General features: G+C 44.2%; 1 protein-coding gene across 1 annotated transcript in view; it reads right to left on the bottom strand.

Annotated features, from left to right (window-relative positions):
* Positions 1-23,270, bottom strand: part of LOC144821699 (CD5 antigen-like) — a 303,084-nt gene extending 279,814 nt beyond the window's left edge. Inside the window, exon 1 of the mRNA XM_078678917.1 lies at positions 22,889-23,270. Coding sequence (XP_078535043.1) covers positions 22,889-23,270 — 382 coding nt within the window. The remainder of the gene's footprint in view (positions 1-22,888) is intronic.
* Between the last annotated feature and the right edge of the window lie 664 nt (positions 23,271-23,934).

Raw genomic sequence — 23,934 nt, 5'->3', positions numbered from 1 at the left:
CCTTGCCATAGCACATCGCACTTTGATAACTGACCCTTGCCATAGCACATCGCACTTTGATAACAGACCCTCGCCATAGCACATCGCTCTTTGATAACTGACCCTCGCCATAGCACATCGCACTTTGATAACTGACCCTTGCCATAGCACATCGCACTTTGATAACTGACCCTTGCCATAGCACATCGCACTTTGATAACTGACCGTTGCCATAGCACATCGCACTTTGATAACTGACCCTTGCCATAGCCCATCGCACTTTGATAACTGACCCTTGCCATAGCACATCGCACTTTGATAACAGACCCTCGCCATAGCACATCGCACTTTGATAACTGACCCTCGCCATAGCACATCGCACTTTGATAACTAAGCCTCGCCATAGCACATCGCACTTTGATAACTGACCCTTGCCATAGCACATCGCACTTTGATAACTGACCCTTGCCATAGCACATCGCACTTTGATAACAGACCCTCTCCTTGCACATCGCACTTTGGTAACTGACCCTCTCCATTGCACATCGCACTTTGATAACAGACCCTTGCCATAGCACATCGCACTTTGATAACTGACCCTCGCCATAGCACATCGCACTTTGATAACTAAGCCTCGCCATAGCACATCGCACTTTGATAACTGACCCTTGCCATAGCACATCGCACTTTGATAACTGACCCTTGCCATAGCACATCGCACTTTGATAACAGACCCTCTCCATAGCACATCGCACTTTGATAACTGACCCTCGCCATAGCACATCGCACTTTGATAACTGACCCTTGTCATAGCACATCGCACTTTGATAACTGACCCCCGCCATAGCACATCGCACTTTGATAACAGACCCTCACCATAGCACATCGCACTTTGATAACTGACCCTTGCCATAGCACATCGCTCTTTGATAACTGACCCTTGCCATAGCACATCGCACTTTGATAACTGACCCTCGCCATAGCACATTGCACTTTGATAACTGACCCTCTCCATAGCACATCGCACTTTGATAACTGACCCTCGCCATAGCACATCGCACTTTGATAACTGACCCTTGCCATAGCACATCGCACTTTGATAAATGACCCTTGCCATAGCACATCGCACTTTGATAACTGACCCTCGCCATAGCACATTGCACTTTGATAACTGACCCTCTCCATAGCACATCGCACTTTGATAACTGACCCTCGCCATAGCACATCGCACTTTGATAAATGACCCTTGCCATAGCACATCGCACTTTGATAACTGACCCTCGCCATAGCACATCGCATTTTGATAACAGACCCTTGCCATAGCACATTGCACTTTGATAAATGACCCTTGCCATAGCACATCGCACTTTGATAACTGACCCTTGCCATAGCACATCGCACTTTGATATCTGAGCCTTGCCATAGCACATCGCACTTTGATAACAGACCCTCGCCATAGCACATCGCACTTTGATAACTGACCCTTGCCATAGCACATCGCACTTTGATAACTGACCCTCTCCATAGCACATCACACTTTGATAACTGAGCCTCTCCATAGCACATCGCACTTTGATAACTGACCCTCGCCATAGCACATCGCACTTTGATAACTGAGCCTGAACTCGTAACATTTCGTATTAAGTATTGGCTGGAATTTGGCATATAACCCTTAGCTTGAGGAGTGATTCACCATCATTGACCTAGTTTTAACAAATAGACGCTGTGGGACCGGAAAGAGTTGGGACCAAAAAAGTGAGAACTAAAATATAACAAGATCCAGTCCTCTTTTGTTGGCTCGTAAAATGGGAAAACGAAAGGCAGCTACTCTGCCAAAGCCTGCCAGGGGTCTACACCTGGCATTAATACCTTACTGGGGCAATGGGGGCTATTGAAAAGCAGATTACCTCTGTGAAGGAGACCCTGAACTTAGAAAAACAGGGGCCAGAGTTGACGTTGAGTAGTGGGGCCACAGCAGGAACGGTACCCGTGAATGTCAGACCGAGGGTTCAAATGGTCAATTACCTCTAAATGGCTGTGTCCAAAATGTGTCCGATCATATAGTTGTTAGCGACCAGGAATGTGATTCCCAACCACCATCAAAGCACCCCGGAAATATTCACTTGTTCACTTCTTGAGGCAGCCATATAGTGACGCAAACGCAAGGGTTCATTATGGGACCAGCGGGGAGTGTACTTCTATGTTCAAAATATGGAGAGGGATAAGACAAGGATGTGTCTTGGCACCTTTTTTATTTACATTGTATATCTATGAATCAGGTCACATCCTGGTGAATCAGTCCCAGGACCTGCCACTTATTGATAAGCGTCCCAAACACGCCCTACTGTATGCGGACAGCGCTGTTTTTCTGTCAAAAACGCAATTGGTGCTTCAAAGGGTTGTGACTAGTTTTTCCATGTTTACGCATAACTTGGGCCTTAGAGTGAACACCTCTAAAACTTTTTTTGTTTACATTTTTTTATTGAGAGTTTTATTTTCCATGGTACAGCATTTATGCATTTGCAAGTCAGACGTTATGTCAGGTGCACACAGGCAGTCAGGCCATATAAGCACAGCATGCAGCATCCATCTCATTATACATCACATATGTCAGGTAAGAAACATCCCATTGTACATAGTACATACTCCTCTAGTGATCTAGTGTGAGATGTAGTGGGCTGACTAACGCTGGGTGCCTGAATATGTGGGTTTCTACAACGGTGCGGGTTGATATGTAGACCCCACTCCATTCTGGTGTACCTCATTGATTGATGCCCATGTGTGTGCTCCCAATATGTAGGCGCCTACTCTTCGGTGCCAAAGGGTAAACATTAAACTGTGAACTGAGGGTGGAGGTGGGAGGGGGTTAGGAGGAATCTGGAGAGCTTACAGAAAAGGGTATGGTGTGATAAGTATTTGCTTCATGGTTTTTACCAGTTCGTCCGCGAGGTGTCTACGGCGTCAGAGTCGGGAGGAGAAGGAAATCTACAGGGGGGCTGTATTTCCCATCAGTAGTCAGGGTGCTAGTCTAGTGGGTTCCCAATGCATGATCGGTCTTTCATTTGGTTCAGCTATTGCGCTGTGGTAGATGTTTGGGCTATCGGGGACAAGGGTTGGGTTTGGGACTGGGATGGTGTGTCCCTGGGTGAATCGTCTTGTGTTGTCTTTTGCGTGAACTGGAACATGAGTTGTGCCCATTCCGTAGAGATGGGATGTTTTTGAATCCCCTTCATCGCCTCATCTCTCAATATGGTTTCTTCCGCTGCACCACATTTTTTTGCCCCCCTATCCAGACTGCCTCTGGGGGTCCTGCCAGTGCCCTCCAATACATGGCTATCCCCCGTTTTGCCAGGAGTAAGGCTAAGGACGCAAATCTGCACTGCACATTTTCTGGCTTCTGCCTGCGGAAGACCCCCAGGGCACATGCCTCCCATGATGTAATGTGCATGAGGAGGACCATCGCCTCTAGGACCCGATGTATCCTACCCCAATACGGCTGGAGCATGGGACAGTTCCAGAACATGTGTTTGAAGTTTGCTTCAGGTGTTTGGCATCTGGGGCTTGCAAAATGCGTGCCCGGGTAGAATCGATGGAGCTTATGTGGTGTTAGGTATGCGCGGTGTAGAATATTGAATTGTATGTTTTTGAATCACGCGTTCCGTGGAGACTTTCTCTGGGTACTCTAAGGGTTTTTCCCATTCTTGGTCACCGAGCACGCGACCTATCTTGTCTTCCCATTTGTGGCGTAGGGTTTGTAGAGGGGCCGTAATCAGTTCCCTTATTGCTTTATAGTGCCAGGTAACTAGGTGTCTGCCTCTGCCCATACAGAGGATTGCATGTAGCACTGGGTGCATCGGTGGTACTCCTCAGTAAGATCCCAGTATTGTTGTGCTCTGTCTACTAGCCATCTGTGCACCAGAAATTGCCCCAGGTATAAGTTTTCAGTTGCCCGTCCTCAACCAAAGCCTCTATTTCTGTCACCTCATGCTCCGTCCATATCCCTCAGCACTGGACATCCTGTGTGGGACAGCTCACCTCTGGTTCCTGGTCATCCTCAACATCTCCTGGGCCTTGGGGCACGCAGAGTCAAGCATTCCTTCTTCTCAGCTGAAGCACCCAACATCGGTGAGCATTTGTCTCCTGAGCTCCTGGTCACTCAGAAGTGACCCAGACTCTGTCCCCTCTGCTTTCAGGTTCCTTCCTTCCAGAATCCAGGCTTGAATTCCACCGGACACTTTTCACCTTCACGGCAGCAGTACTTCTTCACAGCCCTCTATTGAGAACAACTGGCGTTTCCGACTCCACTTCAGACCTATGCACCCGGTTCCTCTGAGATAGGTAACTCGGGTACTACAGTATCCGCGGGTGGGGTGGCTCTTCAAACTCTTAAGTTCCAAAGGGTTTGCTCAAAGTCCTCCTAGAAGGGTCCTTAAACTTTAACTTTCCAACCACGACTTTCTCATGGAGTTGTACGGAGTACGCGGTCATGTTTCCCCACTGCACCCGTCCTCCATGGGTTCACTGTGTCATCACTTTGGGTGATTCCTTGGGGTCCCAGTGATTCCACATGCAGTAGGCACGGTCTCTAGTCAAGTTGTGATTGTGATATCACTATTTTAGTATATGGTTTGGTCTCCCCGCGGGAGCCCGCTTTGTATTGTGATACTTACAACTGTTCTATTGATCTCGTATTGTGTGCTTTGTGTTCTATCCTCGTGTAGAGGATAGTAGAGAGTGTTATATTAATAAATACATATTTTATGTAACTACTGTGTGGTTCTCCTTCATTTAGTCATTCTGGGGTTGATATTCTGGTAAAACAAGCTACTTACATTCCTTCAAGGTTAATCCTGAAAGCTGCTCTCCGCAGCTTCCAATAGGATAGCTTTCTAAAGGTTATATTTGATCTCATACATCATAAGGGTCATTTGGATTGGTGCAAGAAGCCCACTTCAATTAGTGGACAGCATATACCAGGCCAACTATTCACAGCCAGACACAACCATGACAGGGCCAATTTAAGCCTTATACGTGTCCCCTTCTTTGGGGTTGGGAATATGCCCAACAGACACTGCTTTATAGCGACTTCTATTCGTATTGTTGGACCAGAGCGGAGAGTCTGTACCACTTGGTTCCGGTAATGCTGCAACCGTATGCAAGTCCATGTCATATGGAGGAATGTGACAGGTTCCGTGCAACATCGAGGACAGGATGGGACCAGCCCCGGGGTAAACTGTGCGCCAGAGTAATAACAAGTAACAAGTAATGCCAGATTTAAGCTCATCCAATTCCATTATTTGCCTCGCACAGAAGTGTATCGACTTTTCAAGTCCCGCAAGGACGCTACCCATATTTAGCTCTTATTGAGCATCTGGCGAATGTGCTACCTGAATGCCCAGAAATCTAAAATGATCCAACTCCTAAGTCAGTCCCACCTCAGGAAGGTCCAGAGCTGCCCCCCGTGAGGGCAGCCAACGGGAACAGTATTGATTTCTGATGATTGATGTAGAGACGAGAGGCATCACCAAAGGAGGCCAGCGTCTCCAGAAGTATCGCCTCCTCCAGCTGTCTAATGCATAGGAGCGCATCTTCCACATAAAATGAAATCACGTGTGTGTGGCCATCTACAACTACACCCCACGGTGCCATGTCACGCCTCAGTCTCACAGCCAGAGGTTCCATCACCAGTGCAGAAAGCAGTGGCGATAGGGGGCACCTCTGTCGCGTGCCTTGTTAAATTTTTATAATCTCCTATACCTGACCTCCATTTCGCACACTGGCTCTCGGCTTTTTGTAAAGCAGTTTAACCGACACAATATATTCCTGTCCAAAACCCATTCTTCTCAGCACCTCCCATAGATATTCCCACCGTAGCGTATCAAAAGGTTTTTTAATATCCAGGGCAACAACTGCCGCCTGGATGTCGCTGTTTACCACTGAATGGAAGACATGAGACAACCGGCATGTATTCCTGTGCATACCCCTTCTAGGTAAGAACCCACACTGATCTTCATAAAGCAGTGAGGTCACAACTCTGCTCAATGTTTTGGCCAGTACTTTAGAGAGCAATTTAGCATCTACCCCCAGGATGGATAAAGGTGTATATGAGCACGGGTCCTCTATGTTCTGGCCAGTCTTAGCATGATTATCTGAGCCTCCTTCATGGACCGTGGTAGACACCCATCCTGTTTAGCCTCCTGTAAGGTTTCTAATAGGCGTGCAAGCAAAACGTTGGCATACGTCTGGTAGAATTCCATAGGAATTCCATCTGGTCCAGGTGACTTAAGCAGGCCATGGTCCACAATGCCTCCTGCAGTTCCTCTAGGCAGATCGCTGCCTCAAATATTCCTTCTGCTCTTCCGTGAGGTGAGGGAAGGGGACACCTGGGAGATACCCCCTATCTACGGGCAGTTCCGTCTCTGGGATCTCACTATATATTTCCAATAGGGGTGGAATAGCACCTGGTTAATACTGACCTCTAAAAGTAAAGTAAAGTCCACATTTGTAAAGCGCACAATCACCCGTAAGGGTTTCTAGGCGCTGGGGGGCCGTCGGGAAGATTAAGCGAGCTATTGCCCAGAGTCACATGGTGCTGGGCTAACCTGCCGCTGGAGCCGGGGATCGAACCGTGGTCCCCAGATTCCAGCGTCAGTCGCCCTGGCCGCGGCGCCACACCTCTTCCTCCCCATATTGCCGCCAGGGTAGGGCAATGTCAATATAAGTGGGGGTGGGCGCTCTCGCATCAATAACAACACCAACAGTCTCTCAGATCGGTCACCCTCTCTATGTACTGTAGTGTAGTTCCTATTATCCCAATAGGCTCTGCGCATTGGAATAGTACCTTCAATAGTATAGGCCTAGACCAGACGTTAACTAGGTCTCCTACTGTCGATATTAGACTTAAAGTTTTGGGTTTGCCAGCTAGCTCAGAGTTCACTAGAAACTTTCTCGAATAGGCAAGGAGGAGTTGAACCTCCCTGGATAGACAAGAAGGGATTTAGTTTCTGACAACCATAGAACATGACAACTTTGCTCTCCCCTAATCAAGAGTGTATCTCTAGAGTCGTGTGAAAACAAAAGACGACTTATTTTACTCAGTCAGTACGTGCATTCTTAGTCTCACCAGATTGTAGAGAAAAGGAAGAGACGGGTGTGTTCAATAAAAGATGTTATTTATTGATCAGTCTCTTTTCTCATACAAGAGAAATGGATCGATATTATTGCAATACTTATGGTTAAGTAAAGTGCATACATTAAAAGCAGAAGTATAAAATAATACTGTAAAAACATGTATATGGTTTCTAAGCCATATGAAGGTTTAAAATGAATAAAATAGATACATACACATATACATTTGAATAATCGTACTCAACTGGTGTTTCTAACTACGCCTACCCCAGTGTACCTGACCTAAGCCTAATACGTGGGCGGGGATAGAAAGTAACAGTTTAAGTTAAGTTTGTTTTGCCAAGTGACTGACTCAAGAATTCTCTGCGAGGGGTTATTCAGTTCTGTACCTGGAATTTAGGATGAATGAGGGATGGTATCTCTCGTCTCTGGTCTCGATATTCCAGGCTGCCTGCGAGGGCTACCCGGAAGCGCCGGAGCTGGATTTCTCGGCAGGAGAAAGCAGCGTCTCGTTCTCAGCGCGTCAGGAAGGCGGGGCTGCGCCAGCGGGGTCTGCTCTGCTCTGGGCTTCGGCAAGTCTGGCTGCTCCGATCTCGTCACCACCGCGTGCGTTTGCATAGGGCAATATCGGTAATATTTATACCTATAAGGTGCCGAGATTGACGTAAGGATGGACATAGATACGTCAATAAGGATGTCATACGACCTGGTCGTTAGCACATTCTTTTGCTGAAGTTCTCGGTGAAATCAAAACAATGGCCGCAGGGTTTTTCCCAGGTTGTCATAGGTTTGATTTGTTTTGAGAACTCCGTATGCCTTATCAGGGGCTGGAGGAATATCGCGTGTCTAATTAGATGGCAAGCGTTATGACCTAATCAGATAACACGTTCCTGTGCCGTAGTGTGGCTTAATCAGATAACGGTTTCTGCATCATGGGGGTTTTCTGCATCATGGGATGGCTGCTAGTTAACTTGTTAACCAGAATAGGGTCAGGAATAGGGGGATCGATACAGAACCTATAGGAATACATCACACCCACTCCACGCTAACTATGGACATATTTACGAATCTAGGCATAGTAAAACATACTGTCGAGTATTGTGTATACCTTACCACCCCAAAATACATAAATGCATTTTGAAATTATCTAATATACGGAAAAAGGCAGTCACATGTATTATATGCACTCAAGCTGTAGAATAATGCTAAAGTAATCACGCATATCTATACATTATCACTAATTTGTATATGAGAATTTACACATGAAATGGCTCTTAATACAGAAAAAAGGTTCGAGACCATTCCATCACAGAATAAAATAATTATGAACATACCAGCGGGCAGCTAATGTCTATAAAGTATCTAAAAATAGAAATTTTAGTTCTCTAAGAATAGGTCTTACTTTAAGCAGAAGATAAGTGTCCCGAAAAATTGTAAAAATATTTTGGGGCTGCTGAAAAAATTGCTGTCCGTGAACTGGAGGGAAAATTGTTCCTGTGACTTTATTATTAAAGTTGAAGGCCAAATTCAGGGTGTTGGGAACGCCGTGTGCGAGCTTGCTCAAAAGTCTCTATTTCTGCTCTGGTGAGAACATCATATCATTTAGACTGTCGAAAAAGCTGTCAACAGCTTCCTGGGAGAGTTCCACTAACTCGGAAAAAGGTGTAACCATGCATTCGTGCGCATGATCGTCTCCATTTACATTTTGATTAGGATTGCTGACAGAAGGTCGTACCTGATTGATGCTGCTTTCATCTTGAACTTCACTACCCCTTAATCGTAGTGGTGAAGCTTCCACGAATGCCGTCATCAGGATTGGTAGCCGTTGAGGGCAGCACAAAGTATGAGCCTTTATTGGACTCAACAATGTTTCTGCATCCATTGGCGCATCCGATTGTAGCGTCAGACAGGTGTCTAACACGCATTCTTCTCCGCATAGCAAGCACCTTAATACAGGTAAAACACATCGATGCCACATTGGTCGAAATGATAGAAACCAAGTCATGTTCAGGTCTCTAAGCCGGGATAGTCCCAGGATTTTTGATATCCGGTCCCGGTATCCAATGGCTCGGATTGTTTCTTCCCTTGTCGCAGGTGTTTTGTCTGTGACACGGTTTGCCATAACGAAATATTAGGACCAAGAATAGGATTCCTGCAATTAGTCCCAAAATGAGGGGAAGTCCGCCAAAAATCGAATGGACGAAATCTGGAAAAATACCCAGTATGGCTTTGAATGGTGTTAATGCCATCGAAAATACTGTCTTAAATACCTTTGAGACTCCACTGGTATCAGAAATATTTAAGATTTCATTCAGGATTTCTGCGAAATGTATGGGGGAATTAGTTGATAACAATGAGTGAATCTCTGCAGTCGTCCTTGCGACTAGGAGATCATATGTTTCTTTTGATGACGTGAGCCTGGTCGGCGTCTGAAGAAGCACTGTTTTCATTCTGCTTAAAGTATCTATTCGAATAGAAGTAATTTTCAAGTTGGGCCGTGCCCTTGCCTCCCTGTCTGGAAAGGAGCTGGGGAACAATGAGCGTCCACAGCACTTGACCTTCGCAGTCGTAGTTACGAGATAAGGAGTCCCGGGCATAAGACTACAACATCTGCGATCCACAATTAGAACGTAACTCCCATTATAGAGTCTTTGAAAGAATGGCTCTATCTCTGTTGCAGGTGCGCCTAGCTGGTGACATGAAAGGTTATATGAATTCCCTTCACAGGCTCCATGCAAACTAATTCCATTACACAGAAGTGTACCGCTTAGTGACATCGCACAATTATTGCCACTAAGAAACACTTTCTGTCCTTTATTACTGACACATGCATGTGAATAGGGCAAGTTCCATGTTGTTTTAATGTACCCTTTTCCCAATTTTTCGTACATGCCAGCCTGTATATATTTTTGGCAGTATTGAAACCTGAAGGTAGATATTGGAATATTAATTATCCCATGTATTATCCATTCACTGACAGGTCGTTCTGACATTGTCACTGGTAATCTCTCGAGTTTCTCAATGCTCAGGATTGTATAATCAGCACCCTTCTGTGCCATACTGATTTGTTTATCAGTAAGGTTAAAGATATTGAATAGTGACGTTGTGTTGATTAAACGCCAAGGCACATAGCCTGAAAGCAGATTTTGTAACGTCCAGCCAAGCTGTACAATAGAACGCAATTGAGACTGACCGTGTTGTAACAACAGTAAGTCTTGCGATAATATGTCGATTGCTGAAGACACAATGCTGTCCAAAGAAAAAATTCTGGAGGACAGAGTCATTAACCCATTGTCCACTACAGAAAGTGATTTTTCCAAATTAATACGGTCAATTTCCCGTATACTTTCTGCTGTTTCAATTTGAGTCACCTTCCAGGCCTCGTTGTATGCTGCATATACAGAGGCTGCTATGAAACGTTTTTGACGCTGTTTGCGTGGTCCCATAATGAAATCACGCAAGTCAGCACCATCAGCAAGTAAAGTTAGGTGTTGCTTAATTTCTGCCAGTGTGGAAGTTTGTAGCCATTGAAGGCATAATTTGCCCACACTGTAGGTGGTTATTATCCCTGGGTGTTGTCTTTGGGAATATCTAGGGTCTGGCCTGGTCAATTTGAACCCCTGTGTTTTGTTCAGGAATCTGTCTTGACAGTTATTAGTATCTGTGGGCCAGATCAACCACTGTTTCCAATCAGTATGTGTTCTGTTTTGGTTTAATACATAGTTTACGTCTATCTCTTCATCTGTAGAGCTATTGCTGTTCATTGTTGGTTTTGGAATAGACGGTTTATTTAAGTCTTTGATTTTGGCTAGGCCAAGACAGGTGGTTTGTTGAACAGTGTCATTTAAAAATATAATTTGTTCTGGGATCATGCAGGCTCTAAACAAAGATTCTATACCTTGTACTTGCCATTCTTTTGTACCCCAAAGACTTTTTACTTCAACATTTTTGTCCCAATAATCAAAACCAAAAGTATTCATTTGTTCAAAAAATTAGTCTGAATATATCAATTTCGTGTTTGTTATCATGGTCTTTGTCCCTGTCTTATTTGACAATTTGAAATAAAATGTTTCAGCATTACTTGTGTTAAAACCTGAAAAGTATGAATATTTGTCATAAAAGGTTCTTGAGCTTCCTTTTGGAGGGGTTGCACAATGTTCTAATTGATTATAATTTAAAACATTTCTAGGTTGTGCAGATCTATGTAGAAAATGGTTACCATAGTGGTTGTAACAGTACATACTATCATAATTTGTCGAACCCTGCAAATAATCATGTTTGGTAAATTTAGCAGACATCACTAAGTCAGACATCATATTATTAATGCTTTCGAAGTCCCAATCATCAGCAAATGAGCTTGGTTTTACAAAGTCACTCAACGAGATCTTAATTTGGTGTGGATATTTCAGGATTTCAACCGGACCATAAATTTCGTAGTCAGTGTTGTCCCATGCTACCCCACCCGGTATAGGATTGGCTGTGAAGTTGACTGAAGAAAGTTCTCTTTTCTCGACGTGTGAAGATGTGTGTGGTTTGAGCATAAAGTTGATTTTCTGACTTGCTGTGTCCATTTTAGCATATTTTCCCTCAATGAAGCGTCCCAAAGTTAGTACCATGATGAGCCAAAGTATGAGGATAAATGCACCAAAACCCACCCAAAATTCGATCCATGGAGAAATCAGATATGTTTCTTTCAGTTGCTTCAAAAGTTCTTTAGCTTTATCTTTAAAGGTTTTTGTTGATGGCTGTGTTTTTGATTCACTGAAGCCTTCAGAGGAATCATCAAAGTTTATGAAGTAGCCGGATGCAGTTCTGTCAATTGTTCCAATTGCTTCACGATTACTGTTTCTTGCATATTCGTTTGTTACTTCATTGTAGATTGGTGTGTCTCTGCTAAATGTTTTGATTTGGGTTTTCAGAGGTTTAAGTTCCATTGCATTGTTGCATAGTCCTTGTTGTTCTTCTGTAGGCGTTTCGAATGTGATTAGCCTCTTAGTTAGGACCTCTGTATTGGTAGCAAACCTTGGTGTTCTGCTACTTATGGGGAGTCCACTTGGCCTACTGTTTGTTATCGGCCACATGATTGTGGTTTTACCAGGTCGATGGATACAACTCGGTTCTCCTTTTTACCAGCAAGCGGCGGTAGTACAACTGATCTTGTCCCGTTGATAGACAAGACAGGAACTGCTTTTCTGTAAGAAGGCCCAAATTCCTTCTTTACCGCGATCTTTTCTCTGACTAGATCCCCGACTTTTGGAATCCAGACAGGTCTTGCTGGGACAGGTGGTGGTTCTTCAGTGGTTGTTGGCTGTTGTTTCAACTTTATATTGCTCAGGTCTTTTCTTGTTTTGTTTAAGTCCTGTAAAATAGCCAAACGGTCTTTGATATCAAAGCTTTTTTCCTTCACCACTGAAGTCTGACTGTCGAGATCTAAGACTAACATCCTAGTTCCAAACAATAATTCGTACGGACTGAATCCCTTCAGAGAATTTCTTGGCAGGTTATTTAGACTACGTTGGACACTTATTAGATGTTTGACCCACCCAACTCCCGAACCTAATACCCTTTCCGTTATAGATTGCTTTCTGCCTTGGTTTTTTCTTTACACCATCCCGTATCCCTCAGGAAGGAAGTGAGAAGAATCCCGCTGTGCTATGCTCATTTGGCCATGTTTCCCCACAGGCTTGAGGGCCAATGTGAAAACATTGGTCAAACGTAGCATGTCCCTAGCGTATATGCCATTTAGACTCGCTAATCTTTGTATAACAGTCCAGACGTCAGCCGAGTGCTGGGGATCTACATTATAAGTGGAAACTAGCCTGTATATGTTAATCGGACGCTTTGTTTTTTACTGTTTGTTCTTTCTGGAGTGAAACGCCATGGTAGTATACCGTTTCTCTCGCCACTGCGATCCCTGTTGCAGTTCGGGCATTTTTTTACAAAAATGTGATGGTGCAGGCTCATGCCCGGCCACCAGTACACTGATTGTAATTCTTCCAGAGAATCCTTTAGTTTGAGGTGTGAGAGACCCTCACCCATATGTGCGTCTGCAATTAACAACGTTCTCCTGTCCATGTTTGGAATTACTCTATCCCCCACTCCAGGGATTCGAGCAAAAGGGACGGAGTTTGCATCGATTATGTATGTATAATTGAGTGGATAGTTGATCGGTAGCGCTGAGCAGTCGCCTTTTGATGACGTTTTCACCGTCAGCACTGTTTCACCGTCAATGTACTTTATTGTACGCTTTTTTCTGACTGCGGAAGCCGATTTAGTTGCTGCCGCTGTGGCTGTCTCAGCCAATGAATTCCCTGCAACGTGAACGCCATCACGCTGATGACTCAGTGAGTGTGTCACGTGAGTCTTTGGTAGTTCTTTTTGTAACAGAACTATTTGTTCCCAAAGCAGTTTTTGCTTTATTGTTGCACCTGTGTCATCTTTGTAACCGTTTTGAATCCATGTCTGCAAATCGTTGTTATATGATTTGACGCAGTAATATGAATCGGACACTATAAGTGTCGGGAATTCACGATCCGCATTATCTAGCGCCATTTTCAATGCTAGTATTTCAGTTTGTTGTTCTGAATTAGTTTCTACTGAGTGTGTTTTTGTTAATAGAGGTCTTAGTTTACCTCCGCGCCACACTTCTTTTGTAATCTCACATGTGGGGTTGTATGCTTGTTCTCCCCAAACGGAGGGTTGAGCATGTCCGTCTGTATAGATTACACAAGCGTATTGTCGTAAGGGCAGAATGTCGATTGGCAGAGGGAATGTTCTTTCATATTCTAGATTTTTTAACTCTTTCAATTCTGGAACAAAGTAGTAGTATACTTTCTCCGTTGTAATTGAATTCACCCATTGTATCCATTCAGGATTCAATGCTGTTGTTGGTAAATTACATGGTGTTGTTAATGCCTCAAAGGCTGATTCAACTGTTCTGACAGTGATATGTCTACCGTCAGCTTTATCTTTTTCTCTAGCTATTGCGGTTTGAACTGCATGAACAATGTTTTCTTTAATACTGAACTTCTTTTCAGCTTCTGTGTACGAGTGTGATTTGAATGCAATTGGTACCTTTTCTCCCTCATTAGAGGTCAGGTATGTGAATCCGCATCTTCCTGGGATGACTCGAATCACAAGATTGCGTGTGTTATCACGTGTTTCTAATATTGTTTTAATTAACATGTCTGTTTGTAAGGATCTCAGAATTTCTGTGTGTATTTGAGTCCAATTGGTTCTTTTAAAATCTGGTTTTATTAGATCATAAAGGGGTTTGACCCTTTCTGTGTAATTTGCAATGTATGTTCTTCCGAAATTTAGGAAGCCTAGAATTGACTGTAGGTTTTTTAGTGTTCTAGGTGCTTGGAGTACGGCACATTTCTCTAGGAAATTGTCAGCCAGGCTTTTGCCTTCACTTGATAATTCGTATCCTAAGAACAGGACTGTCAGAATGGCAATTCTGGATTTTTTAAAGTTGAATTTGTAACCCTCTGCTCCGAACCCAAGTATTATGGTGTTCACTCTCTTCAAGTGAGTATCCAAGTCATCATCTGTTAGGTATATGTCGTCGACATAAGATAATGCTTCGTCATCATATGTTTGTAGTAATTCTGTTACTCTTGCTGAGAATACTCCTGGGCTGTTCTTGTACCCCTGGGCTAACCAACAGAATTGTTTTTGAGTGCCATTTATTGAGAACGCAGACAAATATCTGCTCTCTGGTGCTATGTTTTGACAAAAGAATCCATTAGAGATGTCTAATGTTGTTTTGTATTTTTTGTGCACTATGTTATTCATTAGTGCAGCACTATGCGAGTTTTGCACTGCAAAAGTTTTGCAACATGAGTTAAGGTGTCGGTAATCCAAAACTAGACAATATGAATTGTCTGGTTTGGAGACCAGAAACAAAGGGTTGTTCATTTGTGAGGTGCAAGTTTCAATCACCCCCTGGTATTCTAGTTGATCTAGGATTTCTTTTACCTGTTTTTTAGCTTCTTGCTTAATTAGGTACTGTCTTTGTGCAGTAGGTTGTGATTTTAACTGGATTTTGTGAGGAGGAGAGTCCTCATCCCATCCTACGTGATTTTTATATAAAGCAGGAGCTTGAGCTACTGCCCACTTTCTAGCAAGTGTGTATTTTTTATGAATTGGGATATGATTTGAGAAGGCAGGCATAATTATTTCTTCGCCATGAGGGCAGTCCCTGACAAACTCTGGTGGCCAGTCTTTTTCAGCTAGAAGGATGTCATAGCCCTTGGAGAGATTATCCCAAAATAGTCCCCTTATTTTTCTAGTCTTATCCCCTTCTATACGTAAAGTTATTTCATATATTTTGTGAGGTTTGCTAACTCTGGTGTCTGCAGTTTCCACTTGAAGATATTCATTCGTGTCCACTGTCTCCAGATGATTCATAAGGACTTTGCGAGCTATGTTCACTTCTGCTGCGCTGTCTAGCATTGTCTGAGCCCATTCTCCGTTTTTCAGTTGTGTCCTCAGTATTCTCGGCATTGTTAACTATTTTAATGCTGGCTACCTTCTTTTTTGGAAATTGTAATTTCTTTTTTAGATGAGCAGGTTCCTTGTCTTTGGACTTGACGTGCTCTTCTCTTTGTTCAGATCGTCCTCTTCTTTCCGATTTCTGCGAGGAAGTCTGAAAAGATTGAGAGGGGCGTGTATCAATTTCTTGATATCTATCAGGCTTCTTAATATTATCCCTATTTCTAAGGTTATATCTTTTCCCAGAGGGATCACTTTGGGGTGACCTGTGTCTTTGGTTCGGAGATCTTTCTCTCCGCCGAGGAGACCTTCCTCTGGACTGGAATTTCTTTTCTTTAGGATTGGATTGTTTGTTTCCATCCCAGCTCTTTTTTTGTGATGTTGAATTATTATTAAAAAATATTTTTTCAGGACTTTCAATCAGTTGTGGTTTTACTGGTATTCCACCTAAACTATCTCTACCTAGTTCCTCATAGGATTTTTCTATGATTCTGGCAATTTCAGCTGGTTGTTCTGCTATATCTATTTCTTTTAACCTCTGGCGGATCGCCACGTTTGCTGCTTCTCCCTTTATGTTGGCTAATAATATTGCCGAGACGTGCTTGAAGTCTTTCAGTAATTTCATACCAAGAGTTAAAGCGGGTTCTGGACCATATTCGTCTTGAATTTGTTTTAGCACATCTGGTATTACCGAAATGGATGGAACACCATGTGTTTTTGTGTATATGGAAGCAAAGACTGTACCCCAAGTGTCACAGTCCTCCACGTGTGGTGCGATTCCCATTGGAAGACATATAGTCAGAATCCTGTGTTTTTCTAACGGGGTGGTGTCTGGAAACACCGCCTCTATTTGGGTGATTTTTTGTGCTAGCCAGAATGGTATTTGTTCCCGTTTAGCTGGTACTTTACCTAGGCAGGACTGTATGTTTTGTGGTGTAATTTTATTTGTGTTCCCCTGATGAGGGGTCAGCTGTGGAATTTTAATTGCTGGTTGGATTGTTGAAGTCCGCATCACATATTGGACTAATTGTCTATGTAATTTTATTAATTGTTTTAGCTGTGTTAAAAGTAAGCATGAGCGCAAAATCCGCTCCGATCGCGGATTTTGCGGATTTTCGGTAAATTTGCGGTCCGCGAACTCTCGCGAATTTACCGAAAATCCGCAATCCGCGATCGGAGCGGATTTTGCGGTCAAAAGTTCAAGCCTGATTAACGATGGCGCCGGCAAGCTGCCAACGCCATCCTCAAATAGTTACTTAACTAGCTTCAACAGGAAGCTCTAATAGATAAGATAAAGCAGGGGCTCGAGCGCCTGCTTTATTTTATCAGTTGGAGCTTCCTGTTGAAGCTAATTAAGTAACTTTTGCAGGATGGCGCTGGCAGCTTGCCGGCGCCATCGTAAATTGTTTACGATGGGGAAAAGCCTAGAGCCTAGAAGACAGAGCTGCACACTCCCCCAGGTGGCTATTTTTTGTTTGCAAGCAACAAAAAGAGAAAAATAATTGCTGAGCATTGCAGTAGGACCAGACAAGAAATGTTTCTCTGGTTACAGCTCTCAAGGAGAACGGCGATCTGCCTTCGAAAGTTAAATGGCTAGTACTTAAACAAGTTTTCTTAAGCACCCGCATTGGTGATCTGTTTTGCTTTTTAACTGTAATACAGAAGATTTGTTTTTAAATGGCTAAGTGCCCATGAAGACCTTAGCAAACAAACTGATTGAACTAATCTCCAGTGTCCTCTATTAGCCACATTAATTACAATTGCAATAAAAATCATTATGTATCTTGTCTCAGCTCATCTAGTTGCCACTCGTTTTGAGCAATTAACCTTTGTTGCCCGCTACCTCTTCACATTGGTTCATTTTGATACACAATCGTAGTAGGCTTGTCAGATTCAGACTACAGATAATCTACTAAAATCTTTTCTTTGTACTGTTTTAAAAAGTGTTACTAGCAATGTGCCTTCTTCCCAAATATACCATCGAAAATCCGCTGTGATGCTGGCCAGAGGCATTTGCATCTTTGACTTTCACGAGCGCAATCCCCGTGCTGTTCCTGTGACCAGGAGCTTCTGTCTCTTAATCTGCTGCTCTGATCGGTCTCTGACCTTTTATACACACAAGAGGCATGTGCGCTCGCATGGAAGCCCGTCCGTTTGGCCCCGCCCACACACTCGAGGAAGCCCCGCCCCCAAATCCGCCGATCCGCATAATCCGCGGATTTTGCGGATCCACGATCCGTGAATCCGCAAATTCGTGACTCGTGGATCCGCAAAATCCGCCCATGCTTAGTTAAAAGCTCTGCTGCAGACATCCCGTCGATGTCTGGATGTGGTGTGTATCCGGCTAGGACCGGCCACGTTGCTCCTGGTCTACCTAAGGGACCGAGCCTGGTGATGTGATTATTATGTTTTAGGGCACCATTAAACAAGAGCAGGTGCTCTTGAAATTTTAGTGGTACTTCCACCTCCTCGAAAGGAGTGTACGCATCAGGAGGTTCCTCTGTTTTGTAATAGTGGAAGACCTTTGTTACAGCGTTAGCTGCAGGAAAGTTTATCCATGTGTAGAATACCTCTGTCTGCCGATATTCGTGTGCCTCAATTACGAATATGACTGTGCCACCTCTAGGTGTCAGTCCATTTTCTATAAGTTTTAAAGTTATAGATTTTCTTATGTTGACCGGGATGATTATTATACCCGGGTCTGCTTCTTGCATAGCAGTATCAGCTGCTGCGAGTTCAGCTGCTATTCTAACTGTCTCTCTTTCTCCTTCACTGTCTGACATTGTACTGTCCAGAAGGTTATTTCGTTTGTTTGCAGATCAGGAAACAAAGATTAGATGCACAATATTTTGGAACAGTGTATCCTTCAACGTTGACTAAACCAAGAACCATACATAGGAGTTTCCTCCTGCGAGGTCTGGCGGATATGACCTTTCACCCACTCCAGACGTCTTTGGAGTATTATGGGAAAAAGGGGTCTGAGTGAAAAAGCACGACTGAGTTACTCTAAATGTCTTGCGTTAGTTTTATCGCCTATCCAAACACGTTGGGCGCCATGTAGTGTAGTTCCTATTATCCCAATAGGCTCTGCGCATTGGAATAATACCTTCAATAGTATAGGCCTAGACCAGACGTTAACTAGGTCTCCTACTGTCGATATTAGACTTAAAGTTTTGGGTTTGCCAGCTAGCTCAGAGTTCACTAGAAACTTTCTCGAATAGGCAAGGAGGAGTTGAACCTCCCTGGATAGACAAGAAGGGATTTAGTTTCTGACAACCATAGAACATGACAACTTTGCTCTCCCCTAATCAAGAGTGTATCTCTAGAGTCGTGTGAAAACAAAAGACGACTTATTTTACTCAGTCAGTACGTGCATTCTTAGTCTCACCAGATTGTAGAGAAAAGGAAGAGACGGGCGTGTTCAATAAAAGATGTTATTTATTGATCAGTCTCTTTTCTCATACAAGAGAAATGGATCGATATTATTGCAATACTTATGGTTAAGTAAAGTGCATACATTAAAAGCAGAAGTATAAAATAATACTGTAAAAACATTTATATGGTTTCTAAGCCATATGAAGGTTTAAAATGAATAAAATAGATACATACACATATACATTTGACTAATCGTACTCAACTGGTGTTTCTAACTACGCCTACCCCAGTGTACCTGACCTAAGCCTAATACGTGGGCGGGGATAGAAAGTAACAGTTTAAGTTAAGTTTGTTTTGCCAAGTGACTGACTCAAGAATTCTCTGCGAGGGGTTATTCAGTTCTGTACCTGGAATTTAGGATGAATGGGGGATGGTATCTCTCGTCTCTGGTCTCGATATTCCAGGCTGCCTGCGAGGGCTACCCGGAAGCGCCGGAGCTGGATTTCTCGGCAGGAGAAAGCAGCGTCTCAGCGCGTCAGGAAGGCGGGGCTGCGCCAGCGGGGTCTGCTCTGCTCTAGGCTTCGGCAAGTCTGGCTGCTCCGATCTCGTCACCACCGCGTGTGTTTGCATAGGGCAATATCGGTAATATTTATACCTTTAAGGTGCCGAGATTGACGTAAGGATGGACATAGATACGTCAAATAGGATGTCATACGACCTGGTCGTTAGCACATTCTTTTGCTGAAGTTCTCGGTGAAATCAAAACAATGGCCGCAGGGTTTTTCCCAGGTTGTCATAGGTTTGATTTGTTTTGAGAACTCCGTATGCCTTATCAGGGGCTGGAGGAATATCGCTTGTCTAATTAGATGGCAAGCGTTATGACCTAATCAGATAACACGTTCCTGTGCCGTAGTGTGGCTTAATCAGATAACGGTTTCTGCATCATGGGGGTTTTCTGCATCATGGGATGGCTGCTAGTTAACTTGTTAACCAGAATAGGGTCAGGAATAGGGGGATCGATACAGAACCTATAGGAATACATCACACCCACTCCACGCTAACTATGGACATATTTACGAATCTAGGCATAGTAAAACATACTGTAGAGTATTGTGTATACCTTACCACCCCAAAATACATAAATGCATTTTGAAATTATCTAATATACGGAAAAAGGCAGTCACATGTATTATATGCACTCAAGCTGTAGAATAATGCTAAAGTAATCACGCATATCTATACATTATCACTAATTTGTATATGAAAATTTACACATGAAATGGCTCTTAATACAGAAAAAAGGTTTGAGACCATTCCATCACAGAATAAAATAATTATGAACATACCAGCGGGCAGCTAATGTCTATAAAGTATCTAAAAATAGAAATTTTACGGTTTCTGCATCATGGGGGTTTTCTGCATCATGGGATGGCTGCTAGTTAACTTGTTAACCAGAATAGGGTCAGGAATAGGGGGATCGATACAGAACCTATAGGAATACATCACAGTACAAGTTGGTGATATTCTTGGCATACTAAACAGTCCAACCTATCCCAAATCTCTCCGACCCTGTGTTGTGCCTGCAGGAGTGAACCATGATCCTGTCCTGACACTCTCTCCCCCTGCTGTATCGTAGTCAGCATACCCTCGGCAGTTGCCAATTCAATCTCCTCCTGGTGCCACCCTCCCTGGACAAACAGTCCCCTCTGGTAACCACCTTGAATGCATCCCATTCAACACCCCTAGCACAGGTGTTCAACCAATTAGAGGTGAAATAACCCACAATTACCTCTCTGAGCTCCTCTTTAAATAACAGATCGTGTAGTGTTGTCGGATGCAAATGCCACAGCGGAGCTCTCGGCCTATGCCTCTCCAGTCCCCACTTCAACATTACCAGAGCATGGTCGATAAAAAATGGCCCAACATCGTAGTCCATGCTACCGCACCACATGCATTGGTTGACTCTGCTATACACCTCACGGGCCGGCGTATAACAAGTATAGCCTTGGTTACTCATGTTTGTTTAGCGCCATTTATCCGCACAGTTTAACCTACTCATCACCTCACTCAAGGAGTTAAACATGTGGGGGCAGATTTATGAAGGCCTTGCGCCGCCGGTGCGTCACTTTTTCCCATGTTAAAAATGACGCACCGGCGGCACAAGGCCTTCATAAATCTGCCCCGTGGGGTCTAGTATGTTGTTTTGGTGGCTGTTTATCCAATAAGCCATCCAACATGCAATTAAAATCACCAGCCCATATTAGTGGAGTCCCAATATACGGAAGGAGCAGACTCTCTGTGGCACCAAAGAAATCACCATTATCTGAGTTGGGGACATAAATGTTTACAATACATACCTTCACACCAGCTCTCCATACACAATTACATATCTGCACTCCATGTCCACCAAATAGTTGTGTAATTTGAACGGAACCTGTGGGCCACCCAGATAGCCACTCCCCTAGCATAAGTAGAGTAGGTAGATGCGACCAGCTGCCCTCTACATTTCTTTTAAAGTTTTTGTGTCTCAGCGTGTAATAAATGCGCTTCCTGTCGCATAATGATATGGGCGCCCTGATGCCGCAGATATGTTTGTATTCTATAGCACTTAACAAACGAGTTTAGCCCCCTTACATTCCATGTTATAATTTTGCATTGTCCCATGCCATCCAGCCCATACCTGTACTATTCAATGTGTGTACGGCCTGTGCACTGCCCTCAATGCTGCTAGAGAGAACCTACAACAGAACATTCAAACCAACCCTCTCCCCGGGTAGACACTGTAAGAACAAAACGTGCATCCCCGCATGATCTTCAGCCTCCTACCTCCCGCCCTTATACACTATCAATAAACAAACACAGTCCATGATATCAATAACTCTCCTTAAGAAAAACATTAATAATACACGTAATCTCTTAATACATTTCCCAACTCTCATCTCAATAGTACTCTTACCTCATGCAATCATCCGATATGTACCTGTTACCAAGGCCGGGGACGGCACCCCCCAGACACAAACTGCATCCAACAGGTGCACCACCCCAACCCTGGTCATCGCTCTCACCCCTCCACTCACCTATAAACACCAAGCACTCACACAATCATATCTATTACCAAAACAAAAAATAAAGAATTGAAAAACAATACTGCATGATAACTAAGACGAAATTAGACAAAGAAGAAGGAGAGCGGAAGAAGAAAAGGAAAAGAAAGCAAAGGCACTGTCTGCCCGTTAATCTCTGTAGCTGTCCCAGGTCAGCGCTCCATTTGTCAAGGTGCAGGAGGGAAGCATCGTGTGACACAGCACATCATTCAAGGGGGGTATCGCGTCCATGGCACAATCCCCATGTGTAGACAATTTTCCATCAATTCTAGCATCACCTTTGATTCATTCAGGAACATCCCATCTGCGGGGTATCTTCGACCATGTCTCCAGTACTGGTCTCTGAGCCTGTGGCCGTTACCACACCCACCTATGCCCGAGTGGCCTCTCGTTCAGCCTGTTGCGCCAGTTGGTCTAGTCAGGAAGACCTACTGCCCTCGGCACTAGAATCTGCTCTTTCCAGCTCCAAGGAGCCATCCCCATGTACCACCACCTGTTGTGTGGATCTGGAGGGTTTCTGGGACTCCCTGCGACAGCTACCACAATTTCCTTCTCTGGGCTTGACTGTGGATCTCCCCACCTCTCTCTCCCTGTGCGGAATCCACTCATCACCATGTACCTCCAACCAATCCCAAGCTGCATCCGGGGTTGCGTACAATCCGTATGTAGAACCTTCAGCTTTGCAGGGTAAAGTAGCATATATTGTAGATTCATGGCTCGCATCTTTTGTTTCACTCCGATAAAGGATGCTCTCTGCTACTGAACCAAACAAGTGTAATCTGGGAATATATGGATCTTTTGATTACCAAAGGCAGGGTCTCCTTCATGTATGGCTGCTTTAAAAACAGAATCTCTGTACTTAAAGTGGAAGATTTTTGTTATTAGAGTCCTGGGTTGAGCCCCCGATGGCGGCGGCGCCATAGGTGCCCGGTGTGCCCGCTCCAAAATAAAGATCGAGGAGAGCTCTGCTGTGGGGAGTGCCTCCTTGACCCATTTCTCCAAAAATGTTTCCGGCTCTTTTCCTGCCACACCCTCGGGGAATCCTACGATACACAGATTATATCTGCGGGAGCGCCCTTCAGCATCTTTGGCCCGGCGCTCCAGAGCTACCGTCTTGTGTGAGAGTTCAGTCACAGTTGCCTTTAGTGTAGCAATTTTGGTCTGTATCTCACTGACCGTCTGCTCCATGGCCAACGAGCAGTCTGCAGCAGTGCGGAGGTCAGCACGCAACAATCCAACATCCGTTGCTACTGTATCTATTTTTGCCTGGACAGTTATGCTAGAGGCTTCAATTTCTGCAAGAATATGTGCCCCTGTAGGCTCAGGCCAATCCGCGTTAGCCCTAGTCTGCACCACTTGTATCTGATCAGCTCTCGGAAGAGTCCCCTGCACCGTATATGGTCCATTTTCATCTTCTACTCCCCCCTAGACACCATAACCATGCTCCAGGGCCCCTCATTGGGAATACACTCTGCAATATTAGACTCTGGGGTGGATATAGGGGATAATAGGTCCCTAGATCAAAGCTATGAAGGAGGTATTTTATCGGGTTTTGATGTATTTGGCTCCATAATGTCATGGAATATTGCGGGGCTAAGTGCCAAGATGCAAAGCCCAGAGTGGGCCTTGTTTGCAAGCCAGTTTACCATATGTATATTTCAAGAAACTTGGCTCCTTGTCCCCCAACATTTCCAGGGGGTTTTAAATTTTAGCGTCCCTGCTGAAAAGAGGGACCGCGGAAGACCCTCGGGTGGTCTCACAATCTGGGTCAAGCAGGACTCCGGAATCATAGTAAAGGAGTTCCTGACGAGTCATAAGGATGTCCAGGTTCTTTCCCTTACATATAATCAGT

Source organism: Lissotriton helveticus, chromosome 2_2 (assembly GCF_964261635.1).
Source record: "Lissotriton helveticus chromosome 2_2, aLisHel1.1, whole genome shotgun sequence".
Classification (NCBI taxonomy): domain Eukaryota; kingdom Metazoa; phylum Chordata; class Amphibia; order Caudata; family Salamandridae; genus Lissotriton; species Lissotriton helveticus.
Note: the sequence above shows the minus strand (reverse complement) of the source record. Positions and strands in the feature narration are given on the sequence as shown.